Source organism: Vigna unguiculata, chromosome 7 (assembly GCF_004118075.2).
Source record: "Vigna unguiculata cultivar IT97K-499-35 chromosome 7, ASM411807v1, whole genome shotgun sequence".
NCBI classification, from domain to species: Eukaryota; Viridiplantae; Streptophyta; class Magnoliopsida; order Fabales; family Fabaceae; genus Vigna; species Vigna unguiculata.
The window spans coordinates 7,098,971-7,111,478 of NC_040285.1; the positions used below are offsets into that span (position 1 = coordinate 7,098,971).

Consider the following 12,508-nt stretch of genomic DNA (forward strand, 5'->3'; position numbering starts at 1 on the left):
TTTTTTTTGGCATAAGTGACATAAATCTTCAGCTTAATTTTATTATTACTGAAAAATCCATTTACCATAGAGAAAAAAGTGAGAGTGAAATATCGTCGAACACGTTGGCCACACGATGCTACCACAGTGGACCAAAAATAGAAAAAATAAAATAAAATCCTAGTATGTACTTGTATGGACAATCCACTATAGATATTTTGCCTCTGGTGCTTCTGAATCTGCCAACTCTGCTTCAGTATCAATTGTGAAGTATCATTGGCCAATCAAATACCACCATATTTACCCAACACACACACAAACTCACAAAAAAAACCATAACAAGGTTGTTTTTTTTTTTTTGGAGGAACTTGTGTGAAGTGTACCTTTTCCAAACTCATGGCTATGGCTTCAGCTTTGAGTCTCTCCCAATTCCCAGTTTCTGGGTATATTTGCTTCCCCAAAAGGAGAGCACCAAGTAGAAGCTTTTGCATACGTGTCATGTCTGAAACCTCTTCTTCCACTTCCTCGTCGGTGACTATTGCTCCTCCCCCCAACTTCAAGCCCCCAGAGCCTAAACGCTTTGCCATCAGACCTGACAAGATCGGTGAAGTGCTTGGAGCGGCGCTTCCTTTGCTCTTTCGCTTTGCCACTGGAATTTTCGTTTCTGGGTAAACCATAGTACGCCTTTTCTTCATGTTTGTCTCTCTTTTGCACTCACTTTTCTGTTTTCTCTTTTGCACTCACCTTGATTCTAAGGCCATGTTTGATTGCGGGTTTTCTGTTATCTAAAGTCTGTTTGCTTACTGCCTCGGAACATTTGAAAGTGTTTGCCCCCATGAGCCGTTTTCTTTTTTCAACTTCAAGAAGGGAATGAAAACACATCCCCAACTGATTCTGTGTTTTGGTTTTTAAAACACTTGTTTTGGGAAACATGTTTTAAAACAAAAACTTAAGAAGTGATTCAAACAAGTCCTTAGTCTTTTGGGTTGTGACGCTGGAAATTCAAAGTTGATTTTCTTTTTCAAAAAATATTTTTCTAATTCATGCTTACGGGTTTCACTTCCTAGTCCGTATCTGGTTTATGGTCAGAGATTTTGATATATAGCGTTGAAGTAAAATAACTACATAGGAAGAGTGGTTGTAAAATAAAATCAATGGCTTGAGTTAGTTGTGTGCTTGTGTGATGTTTTTAACATTGTTCAATATAGAGAAAAAGTCGGCTAAATGACTGCATAGACAATAGCTGCTGTTTCAGTAAGAAAGATTTGAGAACTGTTAGAAGGATCTGACCTGGATGGTGTTGTGTTATGGCTCTTCTGATAGAAGGATCGTTATATTTATATGGTGAAAGAAGAATCGTGATACCGTGAAAGACTTCCGGGAATTGACTTCCCTTGAAAGATTTTATGTCTAGAAACCTGTCATGATATTGGTGCATAAAGTCATCTATAGTTAAAGTATGGAACTTAATTAGGAGCTGAACCTTAAGCTAGATCAGTCATTTCAAAGTATTGTATTACAAAGGCACGATTTTTTTAAGGTTTTTATTCAATTGGTTGTTATACCCGTATAGTATCTAAGTTTTAGTCCCTACCCTACCCATACACTTTTAACCTGTTGTAGTCCTTAGACATAAACTTAATATGTGTATGGGTAGTTATAGGGACTAAAACTACCCATGCACTTTTAACTTGTTTTAGTCCTTGGACTTAAACTTTATAATTTGGTTTAGTCTAAATAACTTTTGACAGCAAAGACTGAAACAGATTAAAAAGGGCAGACATTTTTGTTTTTAATACGCATGGTGTAAAACTAATAGTTTCAAGGGTAGGCACTTAAGATTAAAATTTGTATAGGTATAGTATAGGGACCGAGCGAATAATTAAATATTTTTTGTAATCTATTGTGTATGTGTGGGGCCATGGAGTAAAGATTATTTTTGTTCAAATAAGTAGAAAGCCATAATTAAGATGTCTTGTTTCCATTGTGGAGTTTTCCTTCCTTTTGATTGTAAAATGATCCTACTGAATGCATGGATGATTTATATATTAGATTCAGTGTATAGTTGTATATGTAAGGGGAAGCACTATCTGAAAACATATCCAACATATTTACAGGCAGACTGCAGATTTTGTGGAGGTCATTTTGGATGTTCTAGAAGGATTGTAAAGATACTGGCTGAAATTTTAACTTTATGCTTTTGTTTGACAGGTATTCTTTTTCAGTTGTTTCTAAGGATGAAATTCCTCCAGACCAATATGCTTTGGATCTCAATGGTAACATCTCATTCTCTATGTTTACTGCTCATTATTTTGCATACCAGAGTTAATAATTATGTGGCTGACTTGCAACTGAGACATATTAAGAAAACAAAACAAAACAAGGGTTACCTATGCATGTCTATATGTGAAAAGATCTATAGAATACAAAAATTTGGCTAGTTTTCCCTCAAAACTTTGCTATGAATACTTGTTTGTGTGTGAAAAAATCTAAGAAAGATCTCTGTAACCATCTTACTGGTAAAGAAATATTATCTGATAGCTAAAATATTACATACCTCTTAAAATATTATCTGATAGTATCTTTGCACTTTTAAAATGAGTAGAGGGCATTTTAACCTGGTGAGGAGAGTATGTCACATGGCTTTTAGACCTATGAAAAGGGGTAAAATGAGACTTAGGGCACAGGAAAAAATTATTAAAGGTAAATGATATGCCTGAAATTCTATGTTTACCATTTCAATGTGCTTCAATGATCCATGTCTTTGATCTCACTTGATGGGATAAGGTTATTATTATTGGTAGTATCTTTACACTTTTATTGTGTCGGATTCATATCTCATAGCAGCATCTTTATGCTCGACAATTCCAGAATTTTAACCCGTTCTTCCCCAGTCTTATTCCTTATTTTTCATGTTAACATGAGTAGTATGATTTCAGGAATTACGATTAAAGAAACATCAAAATTAGGTCCCCGCCCAGAGAAGTATATTGAGATATATGAATTTGAGAGGTACTTTACTCTTTGCAGTCATGCATGGATTAAATACTTCCTTATCTTTATCTTTTCCCGAAGTAAATTTAGATAACTGTTTTTTTTTTTTGTTTTGCCTTTGTACCTTTACATTAGTCTTTTGGCTTTTTACTTGCTGCACTACAGAATTCACTAATTCCAAGTGCTGTTTTGTTCTTTGATTATGTGCCATCTTGGGTCATGCGCAGCTGTCCCTTTTGCCGAAAGGTATGAGTACTTCTAGGATTCAAATAAACTTCTTTTTTGAGTTTTTTTCATGAGAATATTTTTTCTCTTTAAATAATTTTGTTTTTCAGTTATTGTGTGAAGTGTTAGTTACCATGATTTGGTCATCACCTCATACTATCATTGAAGTCTTGAATGATCATTGTGCATATCGTTTGATTCTTGAATTTGAGTATGGAGATTAGCACTGAGTTTAGTGATCTCTTAGGATAAACTCTAATCCTGCTCTTCTCTATCAGAATTTATTTCTATCCTTTTATCTATTGGGAAGAAAATTAGGCATAATAACAGAGTTGAAACTTCAAAATCTTACTAATTGTTAGTGTAGTTTTCTTTTGGTATTGCTCTTATAATTATAGAAATAAGAAGAAAATCTTTTATAATTTGGAATGTCTAGATTATGTATTTGTTATTATTTGGAATGCTTTTATTTATTTTCGTATCATATCTTTGTTATAAGAGGATATCAAATCTCCTCTATCTACTGTATTGATTGCATTTTCACAAATATAAATAAAGAATCGATGCTATCTTAAATTCACATGGTTTCAATTCAATATCTTTTTCCTGTGGTTCAACAGTTATATTAGCAAGACTTCTTTGTTGTTGTGGGCTAATATATGACTGCATGCAGGTTAGAGAAATTGTTGGTATTTTGGACCTTGATGTTGTTTTCTATCCTTGTCCAAGAAATGGTCCAAATTTCCGTCCAAAGGTTCTTCAGATGGGTGGTAAACAGCAGTTCCCCTACATGGTGAGATTGATTCCTTTGAATTTGAATCAAACAACAAAAAATTAGTATTTTTTGTTGATTTCTGGCTATACTAAAAAGGAGGAAATTGAAGTGCACTAACCTGAACTGCTTTGATGAAATAATGGAAAATATATCCTGTAGAAATGTTCACAAGTTCTTGTGGCATTTTACATCATCAACCCTCTTGAAAATTGGCTCAGAAGATTTAAGTTTTAAAAGAAAATATAACCTAGAATGGGGTTTCGGTATCAGTTACTCCTTGAAAGGAAGAAGGCGGAAAAGTCAAACGGTTACATCTGATAGAGTTCAGAGTATCTACACTATTCAGTTCATTTTCTTATGATAAACTTCATTTTATATTCGGTTCATATTCAGTGATGTGTATCGATCTAAACAATGATTTAAACTGCAGCATATTTTATCCTTAGAATTACTGTATCCTTTTGTTTCTAGTTATGTCTGTATCTCACATCACTTACCTTGTCCTGCCTCAAGATGATTATATGGTTTCTTTCAGTGAGAACTAAGAAATAATGTTTTTCTTTATCATCTTTGTTGGTTTCAGGTTGACCCAAACACAGGTGTTTCAATGTATGAATCAGATGCAATAATTCGGTATTTGGTTGACAAATATGGTTTGTCTCAATATTCTGTAATGTGCTTATGCTGTGGAGTCTCTTTTCCTGATACTTTTCAATCTATTAAATATAGTTACATATATCTGAGAGAAAAATTACCATTTGAAAGTGTGTATTTTATCATTTACAAGCATAAAAGAAGGCAAGGTTTTTTTCTTTTAATAAAACTCATGTTAGGTATCACTATGATCTATGACATCTTAGTTGAGCTGACACCCCAAAGACATTTATCATTTGCCATCACATGAAAATATCATTAAAAACAAAAAGAAAGATACAAAGAACTCATGCGGGGACCCAACCAAAACCCATGAACAAAAAACAGGCCAGCTATAAAGCTATTTACTATCTAAGAAGCCCTATACATAAGAAAAAGAAACCTATTATGATAAAAGTCCAAACTTATAGAAACTGGCATAACTGTATACCATTTAAACACTTCTCTAGAAGACAGGCCTAAAATTGCCAGCTTACAGGCACAATGATTTCCTTCTCAAAAAATATGTGATACCTTAAAATCAATATCTTTACAAAACTTAATGCATTTCCTCTATCGATCTCTAATAGACCATGGTACAACCTCTTGATGAGAGAAAGCTTTACAAACCAAAGTTGAATCACATTCCAACCAGAGTCTTCTAAATTTGGCTCTTCTAGCATACTCGACAGCATGGAAGGCTCCTATGAACTCAGTAAAAAGAGCATTCTGAACTCCAAGAAATGCAAAGAAACTCCTAACGTATTACCCCCTAATTCCCCTAAAGATACCTCCACAAGTAGATAAACCTGGACTTCCCCTAGCAGCTCCATCAGTGTTAACTTATGATCTAGGAAAACTGAGGCAACTTCCATATCTCCTGTTTGTACTCAGTAGGTTTGCCCAACCTAGTTGTAGTGTCGAAAACTTTCAAAACTTGCAAATCAATGATCGTGTTGTGCATAGAAAGCTTTGAGTTTTGAGCAGATCTTCTCACAACATCAATAATGGTTTGAACAGCCCCCAGAAAACCAATGCTATTCTAAAATATAGCATGGTTTCTCATATGCCAGATCATCCTGACAATCCCAATAACCACATCCTGACGAATCAACCTAATTAGAGGACTGCATTGTTTTTTGAGAAAAACAATAATTAAATCAGTAGAAGAAATCATAAAGTCTTAAACATTATGTTTCACCCACAACCAGAACTTCGTGGCCATAGCACAATAAAATAGGAGTTGAAAAGAGACTCCTCTTTCTTCCCGCATAAGGAACAACGAGAGACCCCCTTCTTTGGACAGCATCATTTGTTGGCAATCTACAATGCAAAAGTTTCCATAACACAAGGGATTTGGATGGAGGAATAACACCAGACAAATCAGACCCCTCAATCAGATCCCGCCGCAGGCACCCAAAAAAACTTCCTAGCAGTTTTTGATCCAAAACACCTGATTTTTCCAGTTTCCAGTTCCGTATATCCCTCTCCTCATTGATCTTCAGGGAAGAGAAATCGCATAAACCAAAAAAAGAAGGAATATCCTTCCATTCAGAACCTTTCCAAGCATCCTTTGACCAGAGAGATTAGCTTAATTCTGTCTTGAAGTGGCATTTTGACCAAATTAGAAATGTTTCTAGAGGAACACCCAAGATCGTTCCATAAGTTAATACTATCTTCCCTACCCTGCGTCCAAAAGTTATTCTCCAATACATCATACAAACCTCTAATCCTTGGCCACATATAGAAGGGGAATGATAAGCCACATAGAGACAATAATACTTTAACAGTCATATCATATCGATGTGATTTCTGATTGATTGTCAGTGTAAAAGAAATTAAATTGTTTTGTTGCATTACCTGCCTCAAAAACCATCTTCGCATATTGCATATATATACTTAAGCACTACAACATTTTGCAAGTACTTCCATTTCACTTTTAGACTTAATTTTTCATATATGGTTTAGTTAATACTTAGTTTTGGTGACTTAATCAACTAATAAATATCCTATTTTTGCTTTTATTGTCTGTGATGTAGGTGATGGAAACGTTCCTTTATCTTTATCACTTGGATTTTTAACGGTGAGAACTTGACACCATCAATGGTTCTTCACCAGCAGTTAAATAGCGTTATTGATGTTAATATCTAGGGCTATCTTTTTTTCTGCAGACACTAACGGCTGGTCTTGGTATGCTTAGTCGTATTGGAAAGGTATCGTCTAACATTTTCTCCCCTTTTCTTAACCAAGGGTATTTAATATTTAACTAAAGTTTATTGAAAATTATTCCTTTCTTCAAAGTTAATGGAAGGAATTTTCAGCATATGCTTGGTTGGTGTGTATATGGCTGAATCTTGTTAATTGTCATTGCGATTTCACTTTTATTTGTGCAAAGCATATTATAATTTACAACTCTTCCATTTTGTTCAGGGGACAACTTATACTCCAGCAAAGTCCCCTCCAAAGCCACTTAAATTATGGGGATATGAGGTTGGTCTACAATTATACAAACCATGAATATTAATAATTCTAGGAATTCTGTCCCTAAATTAAAGATCAGTATGTGTGATAATGTATGTAGCCATTTACCAAGTATTAAATTTGAAATACTTGTTTCTTTCAGGTGTCTCCTTTCTGCAAGATTGTACGTGAAGTACTTGTGGAATTGGAGCTGCCACACTTGCTTGTCAGGTAAAAGTTATGTTTCTGAGCAACTAACTGTTCAAGATGATTGCCAATAAGAATTAATTTTTTTGTGGGGTGGTTGTATTATAGAGAACTTAGTTTCATGACCTTTACAGTTATGCGGCTACATTTATCTTCTTATGGATCATTCTTGGATCGTAGGTCTTCCCACTTCTTGAAATATTGAAGAATTTTTATCATAGCTTATAAATATCTCTCCCTTGGATCATGCATGAATTAACTAACTACACTCGCCATAGGATTGGTGTGAGCTAAGTAAATGACCAACTACATTCAAGCAGTCACCCCGTGCCTAGTTTGGTAGACTAACTCAAGTTATGATTGTGTTGCTTAGTTTGTGTTAAGAAGTGTGGACTTTAAGCTTGATTTAACCTCACAAAATCGGCTTGTAAGGTTAGGTTTGCACCCTTTAATATACTATGAAACTGCCTTATCTCTAATTGATTTGAGACTTCCAACACACCCTCTCACGCCGAGGTATATACATCACGTGTGTGGGACTTGACATTAATGAGTAGTCCGATAGCGGGTGGAACTATATGCTCGATAGGAATGATAGATATCCATTTACTAGCTTGAGGGTGAGTGTTTTTAGTTGGAAACATAGTGTACTACTAGAAGCTATTAGAAGATTCTAGAGATCTCTCTATAATTGTTACTACATGGTTAGAGTTCTTTTGATATAGTCTGATGTACTTTTTTTTAAATGAATTAATTGAATAAAAATTTTCTTTCTTTCATAATAATCGTTTCAAGTGTATGGATTTCTTTTTGGGCCCACCTAAATCTAAGGGTTCTGATAATATCTTGGTGGTGGTTGGTAGGTTTGCATCCTTCTAAAACACCCACACTTATCTTGGGCTATTGTTGAAATATACCTAGTTTTATTATGACTGATCACAACCCAACCTTCATGAGTTTATTTATTCAGGTTACAAAACACAAAGTTAAGGATGAGTATAGCCTATCACCCACAATCAAATGGACAAAGCAAATTCCTTAATAGGACCTTAGAAACTTATCTATCCTGTCTTTTTTGTTGAGCAACCAAAAGTTTGGGCAGCTTTTGAGGTGGTTTATGGTCTTCATCCTCCTTCAATAGCTATGTTGATACTCAGAGAAACACTAGTGGAAGTTGTGGTGCAGGACCTAATGGAAAGAGATGAGGCTTTGAGACAACTGAAGTCTTTGCATAGATCCGAGACTCGAATGACAATTCATTTACTTTTCTTTGTTCTTCTCTCAAAATAGTGTTTTCCTAACTCTGTCATTCTAACTAATACAGAAGTATCATACAAAATGAAGAGTGATGCAATACACATTTGAAGACATTTTTTCTTCAATGTTTTCTTCTTCTATGTATTCACTCCACTGTTGATAAGACCTCCTTGGTTTGGTGATTTATAACGCATAGTTGCTTACATGCTATTTTCATTTACACTATGTACCCACACACATATATTATGCATATATAGTCCGTATATGTATGTGTATATTCATGTTTTTGTATTTGATGTTACTTTAATGTTTCATTTCAGTTGTGCTAGGGGTAGCCCAAAGAGACATATACTATATCAGAAAACTGGACATTTCCAGGTACTTGAATTTTGAGGTTGAGTTTGTCACCTTTATGCAAAATCACAGTTGCTTCATGACATGTTATTTGGTTTGTGAATGATGATATACAGGTACCCTTTTTGGAAGATCCAAACACTGGGATAGAAATGTTTGAAAGTGCAGAAATCATCGAATATCTAAGAGCAACCTATGCTCTTCAGTAGGTGTAGGTGATGTTAGAGGGAGAATCAGGGTGTTAATTCACACTCATGATATGTGCCTTCATTTCCTTTTGTAAATGTAATTGCTATTGGTTCAAACACTGTAAAATCAAATTTTCTCTATATAGAAATTTCAGACAGATGAATTTGTCCTTTAATTAATACTCAGCAATGATTTAAGGTGATTAAAAATCTGGTTGCAAAGTTCGTGTCTGTTTCATTTTTTTTTATTATTATTTGGAACTCTTTTCATTCATCATTGTTGATCTGCAAACTTAAATTACAATGACTTCTTGAGACATTTCAAATTATATTTATTTGTTTACCATTATGGTGACCTTCCTTAGGGGTATAAACGTAATGTTTTAAAACTTTAAGATGCACATGTGATGTAAAAATGTTAATAAAGTAATGTTTTCAAAGAAAAACTGCAAAAAATTTAACAAAATTGGAGTTTTGATTTAATTTTGAAAAAGAAAAAATACTCTGAAGATTTAAAAAAGTATAATGTTATTTAAGTTGAGTTGTAAAAAAGTATAATGTTATTTTATAATAGTTCACTCTCGTACTTATCCCTTAATCTTTAGTATTTTTTTCGGCTAATGTTCTTGATTCAATCACAATAATCAAGTTTAATAAAGATAACTTTCAAAAAAGAATATAATAAAAATTCTCATAAGGTGGATAACTTTACAGAATTAAAAATTTAACGGTTCCACACTTTCTATATAGAACAATTCACAGTTAAGTTTCGATAGGTTTTCTGTCATAAGGTCTTTAAATCTTTGGCCAATATATAGGCTTTATGAATATGACCATTTCATAGTATAATCAACTATGTTTATCACAAATCTTTTTCTTTATAAAGAAAAAAAAAGTCTGTCAAGAATGGTGGTTCTACCAAACTTTCATAATTTTCTTTATAATATAATTTTGTAACTTTCACATTTTTTATTTAAAATATAGCATTTGCATTTATCATTTAATAAATATGTTCTATTTTTTTTTTCTCTCGCGTTTTTCACATCCCCTCCAACTCAATTCTATTTGCCCGTATAAATCCATGAAGACTAAAAGCTATATGTGTTGTTGATAAGGAATTGAATTAGTAAAACAATTTGAGTTGCTTTTGAATTACATTTAAGAAAAACAAGACATTCTCAAACAAAATAAAAACAAATCAAAGAAAGAATTTAAGTGAAAAAAACTGAGACATATATGTGATATATATGATAACAAACAACCGACAAAAACAAAACAACGTTATTTAATGTAAACCTTCACACTTAGAATTTAAAAATTTGTTTAGTTCTAAATTAAATTTTCCATTTGTGTTGTATTTCGGCCTTTATTCAACTTGCATTTTTTTTTTTTTGGAAATGAAATCTAGAACCATTCTTCTGGATTTCATGTTGGGTACTTATTTCTAAAATTTGCTTTTTAATTCTATCATGTCCTTTCTATAGAATTCCTTGAAGTATTGTCATCATTTTTCTTCTTTATGAAGCTATTTGTTTCTAATTAAGTTTTTCTTAAATTTATTTTTTTTATATTCTTGATTGGAAGTAATTTGGTTAGCTATGTTTTTAAGAACTCACCTTTTTCTAAGGTGGCATCTTAGGTGTTGTGAAAGCATAGGTGGAACAGCCCCTTCAGTGAAATGAAGAGACAAGAGAAAACATAAAAGAGTGCAAACACATTATAAGTCACACAAGTTTAAAAAAAAAAAAAAAACATATATTTTGTCCTCAAGGTTCCTTTGTGATCCTTTATTATATCCTATCTATGCATCTTATATCAAATGATGATACACAGCAAATGAGATTCTTTTTAACAAACATATGGACCATCTAACAAACAACAATAATATAACGGTTTATATTGATTCATCCACAATTGGATTATGTTAAATCCTCTTTTAAATTTTTTTTCAAAGGATTCCTTATGAAAACTTACTTGAGTTGGCTTAAATTGAACTGAAGGATGAAGTTGCTAGTAGATGAAGAGGAGAAGTGGAGGTGTTAGATCCAAGTTCAACAAATCCTTCATTTGATTTTGATTGTGTGCTTAAATAACTACGTGTAAAATATAAGTCTTTGTGCATCAAATCATATCAAACATAAAGTATCCTATCTAGTTGGACAAATGCAAACATTATTTAAAATGTGCTTCTTCTAACAAACACAAGTGTTCTGCATAAACATATTGAGTATACTTAATCAAATAAGTTTTTGCTTGAATAGGTAATAAATATAATTCCTTTGATAGACACGGGCCTCAAGCATTTTATAGCACATGTCAAACTCTAATAAATGTTTATTTTATGCTTGTAGGAATTTACACATCTTCATTCTTTCAAAAAGATCTTGCAACATCTTGTCAATATCAAAATCTCTTAAAAAACGTGTTGAAAGCAACTTTATACAAATAACTTTTATATGAAACGCAAGATGTCAATGTTGTAGAACCAATCAACTATGTCAAGCATGTGCTTTGCTCAAAAGGTGGAGAGAAACTACCTATCTAAAAAGAATTGCCATGTTGTAGAAGTGTTTCCAAAGAAGTCACATGTATTCAATGCTAAATCAAGAGCACTTAATACATCTCGCAACTTCAAGCATGCTGAGGTACAAGAAGAAGTAGAAGAAGCATGCTCACAACAACTACAATAAATTTGAAACAACTTTTTTCTTATCAAACTTTACATAAAGATATTTTTAAAGAAGAAAGATAGACAAAAGTCTTGCAACAATGTGCACAAGATCTTAAGCTATCCTTAGCTTTTGTAATTGTGAGGAAGAACATTGTTTGTGTTCAAGAACAACCTAAAAGAATGAACCAATATTATATTTATTGTAAGATGTAACCTCCTTTTCAGGAAGTAATCAAGTGATCTTTTGAATCACTTTTTTCATAATCTTTTCAAATTAATCTAATAGTGGTTGCTTTTGAAACAATACTCAATGAGTTAGTCAAAAGTTACATAATTCTAAGTAATACTCAAGGTTTTAACTAAGAATAGCTGTTTCCAAAAAATACTAAGGATTTTAGCCTAGATACATTCGAAAAAATACTCAGGATTTTAACCAAGAATAATTAAAAGTCCAAATAATACTCGAATTGTTTTAATGAATGTCCGAGATCCAACCAATTAACTTGTATCTTCACAACATTAAAACTGAACTTGGGTAAATTCCAAAACATTTTATCATTTTCATAAATCCATAATAAAATACTCTGGAACTTTTATACTTTGGAAAAATAGAACCAGCCAACTTGGGTAACCAGTGGTAAGAGAAATAAACTACAATTATCAATCGATTTGAAATTTAAAATCTATACAAAAAGAAACAAATACTCTCCTATAGGAGAATCAAAATTTACTTGATTCTATGACTACTATAGACTTCCTTTCTAT

General features: G+C 32.8%; 1 protein-coding gene across 1 annotated transcript; it reads left to right on the forward strand.

Moving 5' to 3' along the window:
- The first annotated feature begins 205 nt into the window (after positions 1–205).
- Positions 206–9,294, forward strand: LOC114191840. Its single transcript, XM_028081262.1, has 12 exons — positions 206–647; positions 2,191–2,255; positions 2,919–2,991; positions 3,201–3,219; positions 3,872–3,991; positions 4,557–4,626; positions 6,646–6,689; positions 6,778–6,819; positions 7,037–7,096; positions 7,230–7,297; positions 8,851–8,908; positions 9,001–9,294. The coding sequence occupies exons 1-12, from the start codon at positions 376–378 to the stop codon at positions 9,091–9,093; spliced, it is 984 nt and encodes a 327-aa protein (XP_027937063.1). The 5' UTR covers positions 206–375; the 3' UTR covers positions 9,094–9,294.
- The last annotated feature ends 3,214 nt before the right edge of the window (positions 9,295–12,508 follow it).